General features: G+C 53.3%; 1 protein-coding gene across 6 annotated transcripts in view; it reads left to right on the forward strand.

Annotated features, from left to right (window-relative positions):
* Positions 1-22,445, forward strand: part of LOC105469651 (spectrin beta, non-erythrocytic 2) — a 45,117-nt gene that overhangs the window by 11,377 nt on the left and 11,295 nt on the right. For all 6 annotated transcript variants that reach the window (XM_011720982.3, XM_011720983.3, XM_071074213.1 and 3 more), the window contains 17 exons: positions 2,243-2,394; positions 2,823-2,996; positions 3,781-3,872; positions 4,017-4,097; positions 4,416-4,531; positions 7,723-7,835; positions 7,983-8,170; positions 10,021-10,138; positions 10,739-10,897; positions 11,221-11,523; positions 13,532-13,685; positions 13,901-14,771; positions 17,296-17,433; positions 17,735-18,491; positions 19,423-19,625; positions 19,944-20,034; positions 20,255-20,401. In XM_011720982.3, the coding sequence (XP_011719284.2) occupies positions 2,243-2,394; positions 2,823-2,996; positions 3,781-3,872; positions 4,017-4,097; positions 4,416-4,531; positions 7,723-7,835; positions 7,983-8,170; positions 10,021-10,138; positions 10,739-10,897; positions 11,221-11,523; positions 13,532-13,685; positions 13,901-14,771; positions 17,296-17,433; positions 17,735-18,491; positions 19,423-19,625; positions 19,944-20,034; positions 20,255-20,401 (3,857 nt within the window). The remainder of the gene's footprint in view (positions 1-2,242; positions 2,395-2,822; positions 2,997-3,780; positions 3,873-4,016; positions 4,098-4,415; positions 4,532-7,722; positions 7,836-7,982; positions 8,171-10,020; positions 10,139-10,738; positions 10,898-11,220; positions 11,524-13,531; positions 13,686-13,900; positions 14,772-17,295; positions 17,434-17,734; positions 18,492-19,422; positions 19,626-19,943; positions 20,035-20,254; positions 20,402-22,445) is intronic.

Genomic DNA, 22,445 nt, shown 5'->3' on the forward strand with positions numbered 1-22,445 from the left:
CGTGTATGATGGCATGAGTGGGTGTGACTGCGTGACTGCCCGGCCTTGGGGTGCTGCATGAGCAAAGGCAACCAGCTTTGGGGGGCGCAGGGGCACCAGCACCCGGGGAGGCCCCAACAGTGCCTCTAAGGCAGATCTGGATCTGGCGGTGGAGCGCCTGCCAGGACAGTTAGGGGAGGAGTAGGGGTGAGCCAGGCCCAGGGACCGGGAGATTGTGTTTTCCACGCTTCTGAGTGTGTGTCTGAATGTGTGCACGGGGGCAGTGTGTGTGGAAGCAGAGGGAGTGTCTTGAAGGAGAGGATCTGTGCAAACAGGCCCAGGTAGATGTCTGCGCAGGTGTGTGTTCACTCTGGCACAAGTGCTTGGGTGTGTTTCTGGGAATCACTGGTGTGTGTGTGTAAGGATCTTGGGATGCTGTGGGCGTCTTGTGACATAACACTTGGTTTCTTGTGCTTGACTTTGCCCATTTTCCTCCTAGCTGACACTACTTCTGTGTCTTCTGCCTGTGTGCCAAAATGGTATCACCCCAGGGTGCCCAGCAGCAGGGCAGTCCCCCTGGATCCAGCGATGGCCTGTGACCCAGGCTCCTCCTGGCTCAGATGGGGCCTGTAGACCTGCCGGGAGGCCCCAACGCACCCTTGGTTTCACGGGTGCTGGAGAGCATGGGGCCATCCCATGTTGTTATTAGGACCCCAGGTTTTGTGCCGGTATAGTGGCTGAAAGTAAGAGACAGGGAGCGACATGGGTGTGTTGCTGTGTCTTATGGGTGAGGTGCTTAGGAATGTGAGATTAAGGGATGAGTCTTTCTGGTGTCTGAGATGCTGGTGCTGAGACGGAAGCAAAAGTGACTCTTCAGACCCCAGCCACTTGGGTTGGGTCCTTGCACAGGGCTCTCTGTGGGGAAGTGGCAGAAATCCTCATCACCAGAGCAGCTTCTGATGCTTTCACTTTGTCACTTAGAACGTTCTTAATTTTTATTTTCCTATGAAACGTAGTACTTATTTCCCCTCTTCAGTAGCTCCCCTCCTCTGTGGGCTGGGCAGCAGGGCATTGCCTAACTTTTTTTTGAGATTGGTGCCTAACTCTGCCTGGCTTTTTTCCCTCATGGTTCCTGGCCTCACTGTTTTCCCAGTTGCCAACTCTCAACATCTTGTTCTTCTGGGCAATGGGGTGTTTATGTCCTGGAACTGGATCCCCTTGCAGCCTGTTGAACGTACCGTCCCCAACCCCCAAAACAGAGGAGCCTGCCTTTTCTTTTAAGTTATCCAAGGAACAGTAAGCTGACTCAGGAGGCCTGCAGCCTCTATACCATCAAGTCCTAATGACCGCTTGGAAGAGCCGCTGCTATGATTTTAGCCCACACCCTCTCCTTTGTCCACAACCAAAAGAAAACAGCCATACCTCCCACCGGCCTGGGCAGCTCTTGCTCTCCTGCAGGTCAGATCACACCACTTTATAACAGCAGCTCACCAAGGAGCCATTTTGTGCCGGGCACCAACTAGATGTTTTATATACCTTATCTCATTTAATCAACACAATGACCTGTTGAAGTAGAAAGTGATGTTCCCGGCCGGGCGCGGTGGCTCAAGCCTGTAATCCCAGCACTTTGGGAGGCCGAGGCGGGTGGATCACGAGGTCAGGAGATCGAGACTATCCTGGCTAACATGGTGAAACCCCGTCTCTACTAAAAATACAAAAAAAAAAAACTAGCCGGGCGTGGTGGCGGGCGCCTGTAGTCTCAGCTACTTGGGAGGCTGAGGCGGGAGAATGGCGTGAACCCGGGAGGCGGAGCTTGCAGTGAGCCGAGATCACGCCACTGCACTCCAGCCTGGGAGACACAGCGAGACTCCGTCTCAAAAAAAAAAAAAAAAGAAAGTGATGTTCCCATTTTACAGATGAGGACATTGGGGCTCTGATGGATGAAGTCACTTGACCAGTGTTCTACCACTTACACGACTGCCCCACTCCAGCCCCTCCCTGCATGTCCCACGGTTTCCAAGGTCTTCATCCTTTCTTCTCAAAGCCTGTTTTCTGTCTTTCATCTTTCTTCTTTACCTTGCTTATGAGCTCATTCCAAGTTACGGGCTTTCCTCCTGGTCATCTTCCTTCCCTTCCTCCTCCTTGGAGGACCCCGCTTCCCGAAATCTCTCAGGCTCCTCCATCCCCCACCCCTGCCAACTGGTGTTTAGAAGCAGGCATGCTGAACTCGAAGGACAGAAATAACCCCATGTTGCCACCGCAGATGAACGAGAAGCCGTGCAGAAGAAAACCTTCACCAAGTGGGTAAACTCGCACCTGGCCCGGGTCACGTGCCGGGTGGGGGACCTGTACAGCGACCTCCGGGATGGACGCAACCTGCTGAGGCTCCTCGAGGTGCTCTCGGGAGAGACACTGGTGAGCTGTGGTCATGAAGGGAAGAGGGGGCCTCAGAAAAGTGTCCAAGGGGACCAGCTGGAGGAACAGCCCTCAGAGAGAGTAACAGCACAGGGCGGGAAGCAGTGGCTCCCTCTGCTCAGAGGATGGGTTCATTTCGAGCGCCTTTGCCACTTGGATTACATTGGAGCACTGCTTCGTGGAGACAGGAACAGTGGCCCCATTGAAAACATTTCTTTTTCCACCTACTATGGGTGCAATTAATTCCCTTGGGAATCTTAATCTGCCCAAGCCTCATCTGTAACCTCAGCTTTGGCTCCAGCCCTGGGGCTGTGCCTGTGTTCCTGAGGTAGGTCATGGGGAAGGTGTGCAAAGCCGGGCCCTGGGAAGGCTGGGGAAGAAGGTGGAAGCCCACAGTCCCGTGCCATTTTGCCCCCGTCCCTCCACAGCCAAAGCCCACAAAGGGCCGCATGCGGATCCACTGCCTGGAGAACGTGGACAAGGCACTGCAGTTCCTCAAGGAGCAGAAAGTGCACTTGGAAAACATGGGCTCCCATGACATTGTGGACGGAAACCACCGACTGACCCTTGGGCTGGTCTGGACCATCATCCTTCGATTCCAGGTACCCCAGCACACTGTCGCACAGGGTGTGGTTCCTGCCCTGATTCTGCACCACAGACCATTCCTGCTGGCCCGTGACACAACAAACACAAAGACGGAGGATCTAGAACCTTATGTAGCAGTTGCTATTGCGGTGCTATCCAAGCACCAGATCAGTGGACTCCCCTCCTTCAACAGGGTAGAAACCAGCGTGGGTGAATGGCAAACCCCTGTGGCAGGTTCCCTGTGCGCTGCTCTGTGTATTGGTCCACAAGGGACTAGAAGTTTTACAAACTGGTCCTTCACCACAAGGGGTTTGGGAACTTCCAGAGGGTCTGGTCACTGGCCCCAATCCCCTGCCATAAACTCTGCTGGCCTCCCCCAGTGGAACAGTCACCCTCCTCCTTCCCATGCCCCAGTGTCCTCATGTCATCACAGCTTTCCTGATCACCCCCTTCCTTCCCGGGTTCTGTCGGCTTCACCTTGGAAAGCCAGCTTTCAGACACCTTGGAGAGCCAGTTCTCAGAAAAGATTCACTCTTCCGCCTGCAGTTCCCCACCTGGAGGGACCAGCACCTCCACTCAGGGACACATCCATTCTTCAGCATCCTACCCTAATCTGCTGCCTCAAACCCCTTCCACCCAGTGTTCTGTGGTCCCTGGCCTAGGTTGAAAGGACCTCAGGCTATGCCTGTCCACCCCATTACCACCGTCTAAAGAGTGGTTTCCTGCCATTTAGCTGAGCATCTCTGATAACACCAGGAGTTCCTGTCCAGGGAGTGAGGGCCCTGCTTGCTTCCTTCCTAGATCCAAGACATCAGTGTGGAGACAGAAGACAACAAGGAGAAGAAGTCAGCCAAGGATGCCCTGCTTCTGTGGTGCCAGATGAAGACTGCAGGGTGAGGATGCCCTGGGCATGTGGCACTGGAGGGTCAGTGACCCCCAGGCTGTGCTGGGCTCCAGGAACCATGAGCTGGTGACTGCCCTGGAATCACAGACCAGGGCTCAGCCCTACTCACCATTTTCCGAATCTCTGTTTATAGTTATCCCAACGTCAATGTACACAACTTCACCACCAGCTGGAGAGATGGACTAGCCTTCAACGCCATCGTGCATAAACACCGGTGAGAAGATGGGGTCGGCTAGTGACCTCGGCTGCACATGTGGAGACAGAGATGAGACGAGCTGCACAGCAGTCAGAAGGAAGGGATAGCACTCGGAGCAGAACCAGAACGTGGGGGTGCAGGACTGCACAGAGCGCTTGTGATGGGAAGCAGGGGAGGCGGTATGGGGAGGGGCTGTGAGCAGCAGTGTGGGTTTGGGATGCCTACTTCTGGACAAAATTGGGTCGGTGACTTAGGGATAAAGATTGGTGTGGGTTTCCTCTTCCTCTTTAAGATCTCACATGTTTCTGATCCCTTCTGTCTTTCCTCCCCACCCAGGCCAGACCTGCTGGATTTTGAGTCTCTGAAGAAGTGTAATGCGCACTATAATCTGCAGAATGCATTCAATCTGGCTGAAAAGGAACTGGGACTTACCAAGCTGCTGGATCCTGAAGGTGGGGCCAGAGCTATGTGAAAAAGAGGTGGTAGGGTAGAGACAGGAGGTGGACCAGTGGTTGCCAGGGGCCGCAGAGGGGGAAGACATGGAGTAACCACCAACCGATACAGGGGCTTCTTTGGTGGGGGAAGAGAATGTTCTGGAATTAGAAAGTGGTGATAGTTACACAACCTTGTAAATATGCTGAAAACCATGGGGTAGCTCACACCCAGCACTTTGGGAGGCCAAGGCAGGAGGATCGCTTGAGCCCAGGAGTTTGATACCAGCCTGGGCAACATAATGAGACCCCATGACTACCCCTCCCCCTAAAAAATACATCTTTACACTGAAAACCACTGAATTATATACATTAAAAGGGTGAATTTTGTGGTATGAAAATCATTTCTCAGTTTTTTCTAACAAAAGACTGTAGGTCAGAAGAAGGGCAGCCCAGTGACAGAAAGAGCACTGGGCTGTGAGTTGTGTCCCGGGCAGAGCACACAGGAGCTCTGTGACATACAGCCAGTGGCTGGCCTCTGTGGCTCAGTTTCCTCATGTCTTAAAAGACAGAATTGGTCTGTAAGGGTTCTTTGAAAATTCTAGGATTCTAAATTCAGCTACATGTTGCTGGCCACGGTGGTACCTGCCTGTAGTGCTAGCTGCTAGGGAGGCTGAGGTGAGAGGGTCACTTGAGCCCAAGAGTTCTAGGCTGCAGTGGGCTATGCTGATTGGGGTATCCACACTAAGTTCAGCATTGGTGTTCTCCTGGGATCAGGGGACCACCAGGTTACCTATGGAGGACTGAACCAGCCCAAGTCAGAATGGAGCAGGTCAAAACTCCCACACTGATCAGTAGTGGGATCACACCTGTCAATAGTCACTGTACTCCAGCCTGGGCAACAGCGAGACCTGTCTTTATTTTTTTAAAACAAATTTTTAAGAAAAAACATTAAGCGGCTGGGTGCAGTGGCTCAAGCCTGTAATCCCAGCACTTTGGGAGGCCGAGACGGGCGGATCACGAGGTCAGGAGATCGAGACCATCTTGGCTAACATGGCGAAACCCCTTCTCTACTAAAAAATACAAAAAACTAGCCGGGCGAGGTGGCGGGCGCCTGTAGTCCCAGCTACTCGGGAGGCTGAGGCAGGAGAATGGCGTGGACCCGGGAGGCGGAGCTTGCAGTGAGCTGAGATCCGGCCACTGCACTCCAGCCTGGGCGACAGAGCAATACTCTGTCTCAAAAAAAAAAGAAAAAAAATTAAGCTGCATGACCTTCCACTCTTACCCAGACCTGGCCTGTGGTCAGCTGACCTTGCTGATTGGTTCCTGTGGTTCTGGTCATAATGCTGACAAGATAGATGAGATCAGTAACAGCGATTGGGCTCTTTTTTTTTTTTTTTGAGACGGAGTCTCGCTCTGTTGCCCAGACTGGAGTGCAATGGCGCGATCTCAGCTCACTGCAACCTCCGCCTCCTGGGTTCGAGCAATTATCCTTCCTCAGCCTCCCGAGTAGCTGGGATTACAGGCGTATGCCACCAGGCCGGCTAGTTTTTGTATTTTTAGTAGAGACGGGGTTTCACCATGTTGGTCAGGCTGGTCTCTAACTCCTGACCTTGTGATCCGCCCACCTCGGCCTCCCAATGCACTGGGATAACAGGTGTGAGCCCCTGTACCCGACTGCGATTTTTCTCTTATTTGGTACCTGGTTCTGCACTTGACATGCTTTAATCTTCACAATACCCCTTTGAAATCAGTACTGTTATCCTCAGTTTATGGAAGAGACGATGGGGGCCTATAATGGGTGAGCAACTTGCCCAAGTCCTCCGGCAGATGGAGCTGAGATTGGCGTTCAGGCAGCCTGGCTCCAGAGCCTGTTTCTTCTGCTGCTTCTGGTAGAGTGGAGACCAATCTTGGTGCAGCCAGAACAGGGAGGAGAGAAGGGCCCAGTGACTCCCCTGCTGGAGGTGCTCCTGAAGTTCACTGGGTGGATGTTCGCTGGTCTTGGCCATTTTCTCCCTGTTTTCCATTCTACCTGTAGCCCTATCACCTGGACCCTTTTACTCCAGAATGACAAGTGTCAGCGAGCTAGCAACAGACATAGGCTTCATGCAGTGCTCCTTAGAGAGCCTCTGGGCAGCATGGCTGTAATTCAGAACCTGGAAATAAAGCTAAGCATTCTGTAACTTTCCGAGATGACTTCAGTGGCTCCTGCCTGCCTGCGTGTTTCCAGAAATGGGCAAGAGGCTTCCAGTCTCATAGTCTTACCTTTAGGATAAAATCTGGCCTATTTAAAAGAACCCATAGATTTCAAGTTACGGTCAGCCTCGGTTGTGTGGTGGAAGCCAGTTCGGCTTGAAAGACACTCCCCTCCTTGGGCCCACAGCTGAGGTTTGGGATTGAGGTTAGAAACAGCGTGATCACACCTGGAGATGGTGCTGAGAGCTGGCCTCTGTCCCCACTGAGCTGCGGGGATCACAGGGCCCATTGCTCTGTGCATCTTAGGTTCAGGAGGCTTAGTTCATACCTTCTGTCCTGCTGCCCCTCAATCCATTGACTTTTTTTTGAGACAGAGTCTCGCTCTGTCCCCCAGGCTGGAGTGTAGTGGCACGATCTCAGCTCACTGCAAGCTCCGCCTCCCGGGTTCACACCGTTCTCCTGCCTCAGCCTCCCGAGTAGCTGGGACTACAGGCGCCTGCCACCACGCCCAGCTAATTTTTTTTGTATTTTTAGTAGAGATGGGGTTTCACCGTGTTAGCCAGGATGGTCTCAATCTTCTGACCTCGTGATCCGCCCACCTCGGCCTCCCAAAGTGCTGGGATTATAGGCATGAGCCACCGCGCCCGGCCTGCATTGATTTCTTAAACATTGTTCCAGCCTAAAAGTCCGTGATCCATCCCCACATAGCAATGCTGTCTCTTTTCTTGCTTTTCTTCCCCAAACAACTAATTTTGGTCTCCATGGGGAACTCTGAGTAAAAGCCTCCTTCTGGGGTTTGTGCTCTGCTTGGAGGGCCCTTCTTGTTTCCAGAAGAAGGGAAAAAAGGTGAGCTTTTGGTGCCCCTTTCATTTGAATGGCCAAGTTGTCATTTTGCTCTAAAAGGGGATGGAGAGATGTCAGCCTTGGAGGACTGGGCAGGCCCAGGGTTTGGGGTAGCTGATGCAAGTTGTGGATGTACTTCTGGGAGGCCTGACCCAAATGGTCCGCTCTTGCAGATGTGAATGTGGACCAGCCAGATGAGAAGTCGATCATTACCTATGTGGCTACTTACTACCATTACTTCTCCAAGATGAAGGCCCTGGCAGTGGAAGGCAAGAGAATTGGCAAGGTACTGTCCATGGGCAATAGGTATAAAGGCCAGAGGAGGCCCGGCTGAGGGGTCTTACTCCCTCAGTGCAAAGGCAGGGTGGAGCTGCAGGACTGGGCCAGGGACCCTGTGGCTGGGACTGTCATGTCCATGTCTTCTGCCTCCCAGGTGCTGGACCATGCCATGGAGGCAGAGCGCCTGGTGGAGAAGTATGAGTCCCTGGCCTCAGAGCTGCTGCAGTGGATCGAGCAAACGATTGTGACCCTCAATGACCGGCAGCTAGCCAACTCCCTGAGTGGGGTCCAGAACCAGTTGCAGTCCTTCAACTCCTACCGCACCGTGGAGAAGCCGCCCAAGTAGGTGTCCCTGGGGCCCCACCCTGCCCTGAGCTGTGCTCCCACGAGAGGAAGCCTAAATTAGCACAACTTTCAGGGAGGGAAATTTGGCAGTACATAAGTGCAGTAGAGATTTCCCATGCCAGAAGCATCCAAACAACGTAGTTGATACAAAATAAATTTTTTTTAATGATTAGCCATTTTTAAAAATCATGCTGTGGGCAGGGCATGGTGGCTCATGCCTGTAATCCCAGCACTTTGGGAGGCCAAGGCAGATGGATCACCGAGACCAGTCTGGCCAACATGGTGAAACCCCATCTCTACTGAGGTCGGGAGTTTGAGACCAGCATGGCCAACATGGTGAAACCCTGTCTCTACTAAAGTTACAAAAAAATTAGCTGGGGATGGTGGCACATGCCTGTAGTCCCAGCTACTCGGGAGGCTGAGGCAGGAGAACCACCTGAACCTGGGAGGCAAAGGTTGCAGTGAGCTGAGATCATGCTGCTGCACTCCAGGCTGGGTGACAGAGCAAGATCCATCTCAAAAAATAAATAAACAAAAAAACATGCTGTGGAAATGATTGCTATGGTGTGTTGAGTCAGTGCAATTCATCAGATAAGATTACTGATCAGGGTGTCATGGCAACCCAATCCCAGCATAGGATAGAGGGGACTGGACCTGACAGGCAGGTCATAACCGGCAACGTGGGTGTGGCTGGTAACGTGAGAATTGCAGAGGTTCTTATCATTTCAATATTTTAGCAATTAACTGTTCCAAATGTGTGATTGCTCTTAGGCAATTCTGTTCAGTACCTGCCAAAATGTCTGTGTTTATGCTGTCATGGAGTTCTTTTGGAATTAATATATATCAGCTCTGAAACTAATATTAGTCCAGAAAACAACTGTTTCTATACATTCCAGGGAATGATTTAAGGTGTACCCTTTAACCTAGGAAGTCGTCTTCTGGGCATTAAACAAAGATGTAGCTTCAAGGATGTTCATCAACACAACCACTATAAAAGAAAAATAAGTCACGGGTCAGCCACTGAAAATGACATTAAATAAATGCATTTATTGACATGGAAAAATGTTCATGAAAAATAAGCAAGGAAATAGGTTATAAAAGAATTATTTCGGACCGGGCACGGTGGCTCATGCCTGTAATCCCAGCACTTTGGGAGGCCAAGGCGGGCGGATCACAAGGTCAGGAGATGGAGACCACAGTGAAACCCCGTGTCTACTAAAAATACAAAAAATTAGCCGGGCGTGGTGGCGGGCGCCTGTACTCCCAGCTACTCAGGAGGCTGAGGCAGGAGAATGGCGTGAACCCAGGAGGCGGAGCTTGCAGTGAGCCGAGATCGCGCCACCACGCTCTAGCCTGGGCGACAGAGCGAGACTCTGTCTCAAAAAAAAAAAAAAAAAAAAGAATTATTTCGGCCGGGCACAGTGGCTCACGCCTGTAATCCCAGCACTTTGGGAGGCTGACGTGGGTGGATCACTTGAGGTCAGGAATTTGAAACCCCGACTCTATTAAAAATACATAAATTAGCCAGGTGTGGTAGTGCACGCTCCTGTAATCCCAGCTACTCAGGAGGCTGAGGCAAGAGAATGGCTTGAACCCAGGAGGCGGAGGTTGCAGTGAGCCCAGATTGTGCCACTGCACTCCAGCCTGAGTGACAAAGCAAGACTCTGTCTCAAAATAAAATAAAACTATGTTCTTTTGGTTCGCCAGTATTTTCTGGTTTCCATGTAAAGAGCTTGTATTACTTTTGTAAGAAGAAAAGCACCACAGGACAGCCATTTTGAAGAGGAAAGAGTCCTTGTGACCCTCATGGGCTTTAATTCTGACCCCAACCCGGCCTCCTGCCTCAGGTTTACCGAGAAAGGCAACTTGGAAGTGCTGCTCTTCACCATCCAGAGCAAACTTCGGGCCAACAACCAGAAGGTCTACACGCCCCGTGAGGGCCGGCTCATCTCAGACATCAACAAGGTCCGTGGCTGCCCACAGGCCACCCACCCTCAGGGTAGCCCCTGGCCCAGACGCCTTGCACACATCCCCAAACCCGGGGCCATCTCGACCTTCACCAAACTCCACTATCTGCTGCCCCAACTTGAAACTCAAGCACTCCGCCCAGCTGCCCACACTGCCAGATGTGATTCTCCCGCCCTCTCAGGCACATGGCTCCCTGCTCCTTTGTCTGACTCTCCATACGAGGTCACGTAAGGAAATTATGCCCCAAGTCCCTCAGCTTATTCCACCTGTCCCCAACTCACTATCCCTTCCTTTATTTTTTTCACGATGTTGTAAGATGACTAAAAGTAAAAATAAGGTTCGCACACAGTCCTGCCAACACAAAGGAATCAGATGGTATCCACTGTTCCCGCTCCCTTCAGTCCTTTTCCAGAAGCTTCTACATAGCTTCACAGACTCCCAGCGCTGCCCTCTTTCCTGTTTCCACGCCCAGGCGTCTCACCCACTGCATTCCACGGATCCACTAGACCGAGCTTCCATGGGACTTACCATGTGCCTCCAGCCCTACTGAGCCCTCCCTGCCCTGTCCCTTCCACTGACTCTGTCCCCACCCCACAGGCTTGGGAGCGGCTGGAGAAGGCGGAGCACGAGCGTGAGCTGGCCCTGCGCACCGAGCTCATCCGCCAGGAGAAGCTGGAGCAGCTGGCCGCCCGCTTCGACCGCAAGGCTGCTATGCGGGAGACCTGGCTCAGCGAGAACCAGCGCCTCGTGTCCCAGGTAGGACTGGAGGCTCCTAGGATGCTTAGGCTGGTCAGAACTGGGAGAGAGACAGTGGTGGATAAGAAGCCCCGCGGGTTGGAGAGACCATGAAACACGAAATCCGCCACCTGGGTAAAAAGGCCTAGAGGTCCGGGAGCAAGGGGCCAGAGGCTGGGACAGAAGAGAGTGTTGGTGTAAGAGGATGGGGGTGGGATAGAGAGGGAACTTAGAGCCACCACATGGAGCTGGGATCTTGCAGCCCAAGTGCTCTGCAGGACAGAGGAGCCGGCAGAGGCACTGTCCCTTGGTCCCCACACCTCCTCTCCCTGTCCCCGACACAGGACAACTTTGGGCTGGAGCTGGCAGCTGTCGAGGCAGCAGTACGGAAGCACGAAGCCATTGAGACGGACATCGTGGCCTACAGCGGCCGGGTGCAGGCGGTGGACGCCGTGGCTGCAGAGCTGGCCGCCGAGCACTACCACGACATCAAGCGCATCGCCGCTCGGCAGCACAACGTGGCACGGCTCTGGGACTTCTTGCGGCAGATGGTGGCCGCCCGGCGGGAGCGGCTCCTCCTCAACCTGGAGCTGCAGAAGGTGTTCCAGGACCTGCTCTACCTCATGGACTGGATGGAAGAGATGAAGGTATCAGTGAGGCGTGCTGGGTGGGATACAGGTGATCAAGAGTTGAGGGGGCCCCACAGTGGGTGCGTTTGCCTGTCTGCTCGGCCAGTCTCTGTGGAGTGTGAACCAGCACAGGGCCCTGTCCCCAGTAGCAGTGAACAAAGGAAACAGGGCCTTGTCCACACGGGGTTCATGTTCTAGATGGAGGAGGCTGATGACAAAACCCACGGACCTTTCCATAAACAAAAGAGCAGGGGCCATAAAACCATTGATGAATCTGGAACAGGGCGGCGTGAGGGGCTGGTCAGATAAGGCCTCTGAGAAAATGCCATTTAAGCCGAGACCAGAATATTGCCAAGAACAGCACAGAGCGCTCTCAGGAGAGAACGTTCCAGGTAGAAGGAAGAGCCGGCACAGGCCCTCGGCCCAGACCAGCATGGTGTGTTCAGGATCAGAAGGAAAGCCGGTGGGCTGTGAGCATGAGGAGTGGGGGCCGTGGACTGAGATTTGGGAGGGCACAGCCAGCCCATTAGGGTCTTACAGGCCTGGTCAGAGAGTTTGGATTTTATTCAAAGTAACACGGATCCTTTAAAGTGATTTGAAGGGACCAGGCACGGTGCTCACGCCTGCAATCCCAGCTCTTTGGGAGGCCAAGGTGGGTGATCACTTGAGGTCAGGAGTTCAAGACCAGCCTGGCCAACATGGTGAAACCCCATCTCTATAAAAATACAGAAATTAGCCGGGTGCAGTGGTGGGCGCCTGTAGTCCCAGCTACTCAGGAAGCTGAGACAGGAGAATCGCTTGAACCCAGGAGGCGGAGGATGCAGTGAGCTGAGATTGCACCACTGCACTCCAGCCTAGGTGATAGGGCAAGACTCAGTCTCAAAAAAAAAAAAAAAAAACACCACAGCTAGGCAAGGTGGCTCACACCTGTAATCCTAGGACTTTGGGAGGCCAGGGTGGGTGGATCACCTGAAGTCAGGAGTTCGAGACCAGCCTGGCCAACATGGCAAAACCCCGTCTCTAGTAAAAATATAAAAATTAGCCACACGTGGTGGCACACGCCTGTAATCCCAGCTACTCAGGAGGCTGAGGAAGGAGAATTGCTTAAAGCCGGGAGGTGGAGGTTGCAGTGAGCCAAGATTGCGCCACTGCACTCCAGCCTGCATGACGGGAGCAAGACTGCATCTCAAAAAATAAAGAAAGAGGCCGGGCACGGTGGCTCAAGCCTGTAATCCCAGCACTTTGGGAGGCTGAGACGGGTGTATCACGAGGTCAGGAGATCGAGATCATCCTTGCTAACACGGTGAAACCCCATCTCTACTAAAAAAATACAAAAAACTAGCCGGGCGAGGTGGAGGGCGCCTATAGTCCCAGCTACTCAGGAGGCTGAGGCAGGAGAATGGCGTGAACCTGGGAGGCGGAGCTTGCAGTGAACTGAGATCCGGCCACTACACTCCAGCCTGGGCAACAGAGCCAGACTCCGTCTCAAAAAAAATAAATAAATAAAAAATAAAATAAAGAAAGAAAGTGATTAAAAGGTTTTGAGAGGCATAGAGACTTCATTGTACCTTACGTTTGTAAAAAGGTCACTTTGGCTACTCTGAAGAAGGCCTGTGGGCAGGCAGCATGAGAGCAAGACCTGTTAGGGTTGCTGCCATCTCCCAGGCGGGCAGCGGCCAGGAGGGTGGATTGGGGAAAGATGTGGAAGGAAGGCTGCTGGGTGCAGGGGCAGAGCAGTGGTGACAGGAGGGTGTCAGTGATTCTGAGGCTAAGAAGGTTAGTCACAGCAAAGGTCCTGCTCCAAGAGCAGGAGTTAGTTAGAACATTGTTCCACAGCAGGGGAGTTAAGGATAAGGATAAGGAGGTCGGGGTGCCAGAGCAGAACTGGGGTATCTCAGTGTGTGTGAGTAAGCAGGTTTCTCACCTGGGTGCAACACCTGGAGCCACAGAGAGGTTGGAAGGAAAACACGGCAGGTTAGCGCGTGCGTGCTCAGGCGGGCATCCGAACTCCATGTGTGCCTGGCAGGGCCGGCTGCAGTCTCAGGACCTGGGCAAGCACCTGACAGGAGTGGAGGACCTGCTGCAGCTGCACGAGCTGGTGGAGGCAGACATCGCCGTGCAGGCCGAGAGGGTGCGGGCCGTCAGCGCCTCTGCCCTGCGCTTCTGCAACCCAGGGAAAGGTGAAAAGTCGGGGAAGGCACTGGAGAGGGAGGGGCTGGGAAGGAGCACATCAAGAGCCGAGGTAGAAGGGTTGGGAAACCTGGGGACAGGAAAGATGGTGACCAAACGATGGTGACTGAGCTAGAGCCAAGGTGGGAAGCCCAAGAGAGTGTGGTGGCAGGGAGCAGCCGGAGGGCTGGATTGCAGCTCTGACCCTCTCCTGTGACTTTCTCAGAGTATAGACCTTGCGACCCGCAGCTGGTGTCAGAGCGGGTAGCCAAGCTAGAGCAGAGCTATGAGGCACTGTGCGAGTTGGCAGCGGCGCGGCGGGCCCGGCTGGAGGAGTCACGGCGGCTCTGGCGTTTCCTCTGGGAGGTGGGCGAAGCTGAGGCCTGGGTGCGGGAGCAGCAGCACCTCCTGGCCTCAGCCGACACGGGCCGGGACCTGACCGGTGTCCTCCGCCTGCTCAACAAGCACACAGCCCTGCGGGGTGAGATGAGCGGCCGGCTGGGGCCCCTGAAGCTCACCCTGGAGCAGGGCCAGCAGTTGGTGGCCGAGGGTCACCCTGGGGCAAGCCAGGCCTCTGCCCGTGCAGCTGAGCTCCAAGCCCAGTGGGAGCGGCTAGAGGCCCTGGCCGAGGAGCGTGCCCAGCGGCTGGCCCAAGCTGCCAGCCTCTACCAGTTCCAGGCCGATGCAAACGACATGGAGGCCTGGTTGGTAGACGCACTGCGCCTGGTGTCCAGCCCCGAGCTGGGTCACGACGAGTTCTCCACGCAGGCTCTAGCCAGGCAGCATCGGGCCCTGGAGGAGGAGATCCGAAGCCACCGGCCAACCCTGGACGCCTTGAGGGAACAGGCAGCAGCCCTGCCTCCCGCACTGAGCCGCACGCCCGAGGTGCAGGGTCGGGTGCCCACCCTGGAGCGGCACTACGAGGAGCTGCAGGCCCGGGCAGGCGAGCGAGCTCGGGCCCTGGAGGCAGCCCTAGCGCTCTATACCATGCTCAGCGAGGCCGGGGCCTGCGGGCTTTGGGTGGAGGAGAAGGAGCAGTGGCTCAACGGGCTGGCCCTGCCTGAGCGCCTGGAGGACCTGGAGGTGGTGCAGCAGAGGTAGGCCCCTCAGGCTCCCAGTGGGACTGGCCTTGGGAGGCAGGGTGGGGGCCAGGATGTGGGTGGTGAGTCCCTCCATAAACTGCCTGCCTCACCCCTTTGAGTCTTAATGGTTGTCCGTTTCTAGTTTTAACAAAAGATGTTAACCATATTCACAAGTAGAGACATTTCACCGCAAACCTCTCTATACCCATCACCCAGATTCAATCATTGCCAATATCTTGCTTTATTTGATTCTCTGCCCTTTTAAAAATCAAATCCCCAATATTAGCATGTCCCTCCTACATTCTTCAGGGTGCACCCTTTAAGAAATACAAGGAAGCATTCGTACCTACGATATATTATTTTGAAATTGTCTGTGTGGACTTTTTTTTTTTTTTTTTTTTTTTTTTTGAGACGAAGTCTCGCTCTGTCGCCCAGGCTGGAGTGCAGTGGCCGGATCTCGGCTCACTGCAAGCTCCGCCTCCCGGGTTCACGCCATTCTCCTGCCTCAGCCTCCCCAGTAGCTGGGACTACAGGCGCCCGCCACCTCGCCCAGCTAGTTTTTTGTATTTTTTTAGTAGAGACGGGGTTTCACCGTGTCAGCCAGGATGGTCTCGATCTCCTGACCTCGTGATCCGCCCGCCTCGGCCTCCCAAAGTGCTGGGATTACAGGCTTGAGCCACCGCGCCTGGCCGTCTGTGTGGACTTAAAATAGCTGAGGCTTTGAAATTATAAGCCTTTTAGACAGAGACACTAAAATAGCTTTATTTACAGAATAAATCTTCAAATCATTTATTCAATAATAAATCTTAAATTTTTTTTTTTTTTTTTTTTTTTTTTGAGACGGAGTCTTGCTCTGTCACCCAGGCTGGAGTGCAGTGGCCGGATCTCAGCTCACTGCAAGCTCCGCCTCCCGGGTTTACGCCATTCTCCTGCCTCAGCCTCCCGAGTAGCTGGGACTACAGGCGCCCGCCACCGCGCCCGGCTAGTTTTTTTTTTTTTGTATTTTTAGTAGAGACGGGGTTTCACCGTGTTAGCCAGGATGGTCTCGATCTCCTGACCTCGTGATCCGCCCGTCTTGGCCTCCCAAAGTGCTGGGATTACAGGCTTGAGCCACCGCGCCCGGCCAAAATTAGGAATTTCTTGATATGATCTATGATCAATGTATAATCAAATTTCCTGGTGTTTAAAAAAATGTAATTAGGTTGGGCCTGGCAGCTCACACGTGTAATCCCAGCACTTTCGGAGGCCAAGGCAGGAGGATCACTTGAGTCCAGGAGTTCATAACCAACCTGGGCAACATAGTGAGACTCCACCTCTACACATTTTTTTTTTTTTAATTAGCCAGGCATGGTGGTGGGCACCTGTAGTCCTAGCTACTGGGGACGCTGAGGCAGGAGGATTGCTTGAGCCCAGAGGTCGAGGCTGCAGTGAGCTGAGATCATGCCACTGCACTCCAACCTGGGTGACAGAGTAAGACCCTGTTTCAAAATAAATAAATAAATAAAAATAAAAATGTAATTAAAGATTTTTTTTTTTAGTTTTCAAGGTATCCTAATGTAGAGGTTAACAAACTACAACCCTTGGGCCAAATCCAGCCTGCTGCCTGTTTCTGCTTTATTGGAAGAGAGCTACACTCTTTTTGCATATCGCCCGTGGCTACTTTCAGGCTACAGCAGCAGGGCTGAATAGTTGCTGCAGCAGCTGCATGGCTCATGACACCTATAATATTTACTGTTGAGCCCTTTACATAAAACATTTGCAAACCCTGCCCTATTAGAACATAAAATGCCGGCCAGGCGAGGTGGCTCACACTTGTAATCCCAGCACTTTGGGAGGCTGAGGAGGGTGGATCATGAGGTCAGGAGTTCAAGACCAGCCTGGCCAAGATAGTGAAACCCCCATCTCTACTAAAAATACAAAAATTAGCTGGGCATGGTGGCGGGCACCTCTAATCCCAGCTACTCAGGAGGCTGAGGCAGAGAATTGCTTGAACCCAGGAGGCAGAGGTTGCAGTGAGCCAAGATCACGCCACTACACTCCAGCCTGGGTGACAGAGCGGGACTCCGTCTCAAAAACAAAAACAAAACATAAAATGTCCCTGGAAGAAGTTATCCTTCACATTTTCATCACCCAGACCAATATTTTTGGTTATTACTTCATTTTCTAACACATATTAGTGGGATGAGACCCAGATAGGCAGCTAAGAGGGAAGTCCCAGGAGGCTCAGAGGATCCGAAAAAGGGTTGGCCCCATGCCAGGGTCTAGTTTGACTTGTGTGTATGTTCCTGACCTTTACCTTTCACCATCTTTTGAGCAGTTCTAGCGATAATAGTTATTCTGCTTGTTTTGGGGGAGTTGGGGGTTCCTCCCTTGACCCACAGATACTATGAACCTCATAGGCTGAGAGGCACAGAGACTCCTGCAGATAAGCCTCCTGGTGAAGGAGACACCCTCCTGGGTGTCTAAGAGAGGTGGACTTAGGTAGACTGGGCACAGTGCTGCCTCCCACATTTCACGCCTGACTCTTCCACCCTCTCAGGTTTGAGACCCTGGAGCCTGAAATGAACACCCTTGCAGCACAAATCACCGCGGTGAATGACGTTGCAGAGCAGTTACTGAAGGCCAGCCCCCCAGGCAAGGACCGCATTGTCAACACCCAGGAGCAGCTCAACCACAGGTGGGCTTGGAAGGGCAGGACTGGGAAACTGACAGAGAAATGAAGCAATGGGGATGGCAGTGGGAGGCAGGTTTTGTAGAGCCTGGCAGAGTGGCTACCAAGGAGGAAGCAAACCAGTCTGGAATACGTTGGGAAAGGAAAAAGGATCAAAGAGACGAGAGAGGGAGTCAAGGTAGTCTGAAGCAGCTGCTGGCCAGAAAGGGAGGAGTCAAGGGGAGATACCAAGGGAGAGAGAAGCAGGGAAGAAGCTTCCAAATAGGCCTGGCCAGGGCAGGAAGCTGAACCTTCCCCCTGCTCTCAGGTGGCAGCAGTTTCGGTCCCTGGCAGACGGTAAGAAGGCAGCTCTGACCTCAGCCCTGAGCATCCAGAACTACCACTTAGAGTGTACGGAGACCCAGGCCTGGATGAGAGAGAAGACCAAGGTCATCGAGTCCACCCAGGGCCTAGGCAACGATCTGGCTGGGGTGCTGGCCCTGCAGCGCAAGCTGGCTGGCACGGAGCGGGACCTGGAGGCCATTGCTTCCCGGGTCGGTGAACTGACTCGAGAGGCAAATGCCCTGGCTGCCGGCCATCCCGCTCAGGCAGCGGCCATCAACGCCCGGCTCAGAGAGGTGCAGACCGGCTGGGAGGACCTCAGGGCCACCATGCGGCGTCGAGAAGAGTCGCTGGGGGAGGCGCGGCGGCTGCAGGACTTCCTGCGCAGCTTGGATGACTTCCAGGCCTGGCTAGGCCGTACTCAGACTGCTGTGGCCTCTGAAGAAGGGCCAGCCACCCTGCCTGAGGCAGAGGCCCTCCTGGCCCAACATGCAGCCCTTCGGGGAGAGGTGGAGCGGGCCCAGAGCGAGTACAGCCGGCTGCGAGCCCTGGGCGAGGAGGTGACCCGGGACCAGGCTGACCCCCAGTGCCTCTTCCTACGACAGCGACTGGAGGCCCTGGGAACTGGCTGGGAGGAGCTGGGCCGAATGTGGGAGAGCCGGCAAGGTCGCCTGGCCCAGGCCCACGGCTTCCAGGGATTCCTGCGGGATGCTCGTCAGGCTGAGGGCGTACTCAGCAGCCAGGTGAAAGTCCAGGCAAAGTCCCAACCAGGAGGAAGAGCAAAGTAGGGACCCGGGGAAATGTGAAGGAGCGGGATGGGCAGGAAGGACATGTTAGCAAAACGGGGCCGTGCAGTGGTTCAGGCCTGAAATCCCAGCACTTTGGGAGGCCAAAGTGGGAGGATCACTTGAGGCTGAGAATATCCAGACCAACCTGGGCAACATGGCAAGACCTTGTCTTTACAAAAAAAAAAAACATTTAAGAAAATAGAAGAATTTTTTATAAAGAAAAATGGGAGCCAGACAGGATGGCTCATACCTGTAATCCCAGTACTTTGGGAGGCTGAGGCAGGAGGATAACTTGAGCTCAGGAGTTTGAGACCAGCCTGGGCAACATAGTGAGACCCCCATCTCTACAAAAAGAAAAAAAAAATTAGCTGGGCATGGTCATGCATGCCTGTAGTCCCAGCTACTGGGGAGGCTGAGGCTGGAGGATCACTTGAGCCAGGAGTTTGAGGCTGCAGTGAGCTATGATCATACCACTGCACTCCAACCTGGGCCATAGAATGAGACCCTGTCTCACAAAAGAAAAGAAAAGGAAAAAAGAAAGAAAAATGGGAATGAAAAAAATGTGAATATAATTTACTAAAACTGACTTTAGAAGAAATAGAAAACCCAGTTTGTCGTGTAACTGTTAAAGAAATGGAATCAGGAGCTAGAAGTGAGATAGAACAGGATTTGGGCTGGGGAGTGGAAAGTCCTTCCCACCCAGCTTCCCTGTGACTTTCTGAGACTCCCACACTGGCTGGCAGCCTCCCTGTCTTCAGAGTTCTCCTGGCTACCCTCCCTGTCTGTGGGTTGGCCCCTACCTCTCAGATTTGCCCCTGGGTGGGTCCCTCCTAAGGGGGTGAATTGTGCTGGGGAAAATGAGCTGAATGTCACCGCTCCCACGCAGGAATATGTTCTGTCTCACACGGAGATGCCAGGGACACTCCAGGCTGCTGATGCTGCCATTAAAAAATTGGAGGACTTCATGAGCACCATGGATGCCAATGGGGAACGGATCCACGGGCTCCTGGAGGCTGGGCGCCAGCTGGTGTCTGAAGGCAACATCCATGCCGACAAGATTCGGGAAAAGGCAGACTCCATCGAGAGGAGGTCTGATGAGGCGGTCCATGAATTAGGGGTCCTGGGGGAAATCTGGGAAACAGGGTGGCCTCAAAGATGAATGTGGCACAGGAAACGCACAGATGGGGTAGGAGCTGACGGAGAAGTAGAGGGGAAGAACCAAGTGGTTGGAGAGGGCTGGGAGGTTCTACCCCCAACCAGGGCCAAAAGGAAGTCAGGATTCCTGGGTAACCTCGTGCTCCTGGAAGGCGTTATTCCCCTAGAAGAAATGGAGGCCCCTAGGTTAGCCAAAGGGTCACAGCCCTTTTACAGCAAATTCCAGGGTTTCACAAGAGGGTGTCATTCCAGGCACAGGAAGAATCAAGACGCAGCACAGCAGTTTCTGGGCCGTCTTCGGGACAACCGGGAGCAGCAGCATTTCCTGCAAGATTGTCACGAGGTGAGGCTCCCTGGGGCTCCGGGATATTCCCTAGCCATCTCTTTCCCACCTTGAGCCTAGAATAAGTCCAGCACAAGGTCACCAGAGACTGTGAGCCCCTTCATGCTTCTTCCCAAGGTGCCCACTTCTCCTGGCTCACTGTGGCCCTGCTTTTATGCCCCCCTCTCCCCTCCCTTGGAAATGCCCCCTCTCCTTTGTCCCTGTTTTACGTTTGGTCCAGCTGAAGCTCTGGATTGATGAGAAGATGCTAACAGCCCAGGACGTGTCCTACGACGAGGCCCGCAACCTGCATACCAAGTGGCAGAAGCACCAGGCGTTCATGGCCGAGCTGGCTGCCAACAAAGACTGGCTGGACAAGGTGGACAAGGTGAGTGGTGCTGTGGGGGCTGCCTCTCGGCAGAGTCCCCCACCGTGCAGGGGAGGGCCTGGCTCCAGGACGTGGTTTTCGTCATGGTTAGAGACTGTGGGGCTTCTGGTGCCACAGCTCCACGGTGGAAAGTTATGGCCTGGGAAACAAACGTCTTTGTTGGAGACAGAGAGTGGGACAGTGAGTCCAGAACCTTGATAAAGTACAAATTAGTAGGTAGCCAAACGGCAACTTGGATTTAACACCATAACTGTTCCTGAGTTCAAAGCAGGATGGCGCTCTTCAGTGGGCTCTGCAAACCTTGTCTGGAAAGGGCTTGGCCTGGATGGTCAATATTTGAGGCTTTGCAGTCCAAACAGTTTCTGCTACAACTACTCATCTCTGTCGTTGTAGTGCAAAAGCAGCCGCAGAGAATAGGTGAATGAATGAACATGGCTGTTTCCCAGTAAAACTTTATTTGTAAAAACAGGCAGTGGGCCAGATTACCTCATGGGCTGTATGTAGTCTGCCAGTCCTTATTTTCGAGTCTTACTGTCCCTGGTTCTTGGTCTTCCACCTAGCTCTTCCTCAAGAGCCAAGGACATATAAAGTTTTATATCTGCTCCGCAAGTATCCCTACAGAACATGGTATGCGCTCAACAGTCTGTGAGGCACTGCAAGGTCTACGAAAAGACACTTTCCTTCCCCCAAGGGCATGACGGTTGGGACAAAAGGAGACCAGTGTGCTTTCAATTGTTTCCATTCATTCAGCAAATATTTACTTGGTACTACTATATCCAAAGCATTGTATTAGGCACTGCATGGGGTCCGAAAGGGATCCCCTGGTAGGCTCCACCCTGAAGGAATAACGCTGTAGTCAGGATATGAGGCATATATGCAGGTAGCTAAATAGAATCCAGAGAAGAATCTGATGAGTGCTGTGAGAGTGGCCCTGCTGAAGCCTGGGGAATAAGGAGAGAGGAGATATGGAAATTCTAGAAGCAGCAACATCCAGGGCAGTCCATGGCGGATGAGTAGAATTTGGACAAGTGGAGATATTGAGGAAAAGATGTTTCCAGGTAGAGAAAACCAAACAGAAAACCAGTGGTAGGCAGTGCCTGTTTGGGAGCAAGGGGGTGAGCGAGTCTGGCAGCAGCACAGAATGTGTGCAGGGCCCCAGGGAAGAAGAGGTGGGAGAGAAGCCCGGAACACCCTGACCACCACATGCGTGTGCTTCCAAGTGTGGATTGTGCTTAAGGTTGTGAAGCTACCCAGGCAGTGCTAGCCTTTGATGCTCTTCATCCCGACAGCCACAGCCACCTGCAAAATGGCCTGAAGGCAGTGTCTGGGTTTGTGTTCCCCTAGAAGCAGACCCAGAAGTAATGATTCTAGGGAGGTGACCCCGGGAAGCATCAGTAGGGGAATGGAGTGATGAGAAGGGACAGAAGTCATGCCAGTTACCGCCATGGGCAGCGGGAGCCCAACCCTCATGGGGCACTCTGTGGGGGTGTAGATGAAACACAGAACACAGCACCCGCACAGCCACAGCACTTGGATGCTGCGTATTTATCCATCAGCTCCCTGTCTCACTGGCTGAGGGCTGCTTCTGGGCTCGTTAACTCCGTGGCTCTTCCAATTTGCCTTCCACACAGTTCAAGGGAGCACACTTCCCTCACCACCCCAGACGCCAAAGTCCTCAAGCAGAAAAGCTGGAAGTGGGGAAACCAGGTGGGACTCACTTGCTATCAATGAAGTGAAGAGTAATGAGTTGAGAAATACAAAACGATGGCAAATACGTCAATGTGCAGTGTGGTGCCAGAAACCACAGGCACCAAGGAACCCAAGCTAAAGAGAGATTGCAAGGGCTTCCTCATTGAAATGCTCTTTGAGCTGGGTCTTGAAGGAGGAGTGGGGTTCATCAGCGGTAAGGGAACAGCGGTTTAGAAGGGATCTTAAACCTCTGCGAAGAGTATGTCAATGAGAACACACAAGGACTTAGAATTATTGCCCACACTTCAGGTCTCTACTGCCCGTGCTCTCAGCCTCTAAAGTTCAAGCTAATTTG

Source organism: Macaca nemestrina, chromosome 12 (assembly GCF_043159975.1).
Source record: "Macaca nemestrina isolate mMacNem1 chromosome 12, mMacNem.hap1, whole genome shotgun sequence".
NCBI classification, from domain to species: domain Eukaryota; kingdom Metazoa; phylum Chordata; class Mammalia; order Primates; family Cercopithecidae; genus Macaca; species Macaca nemestrina.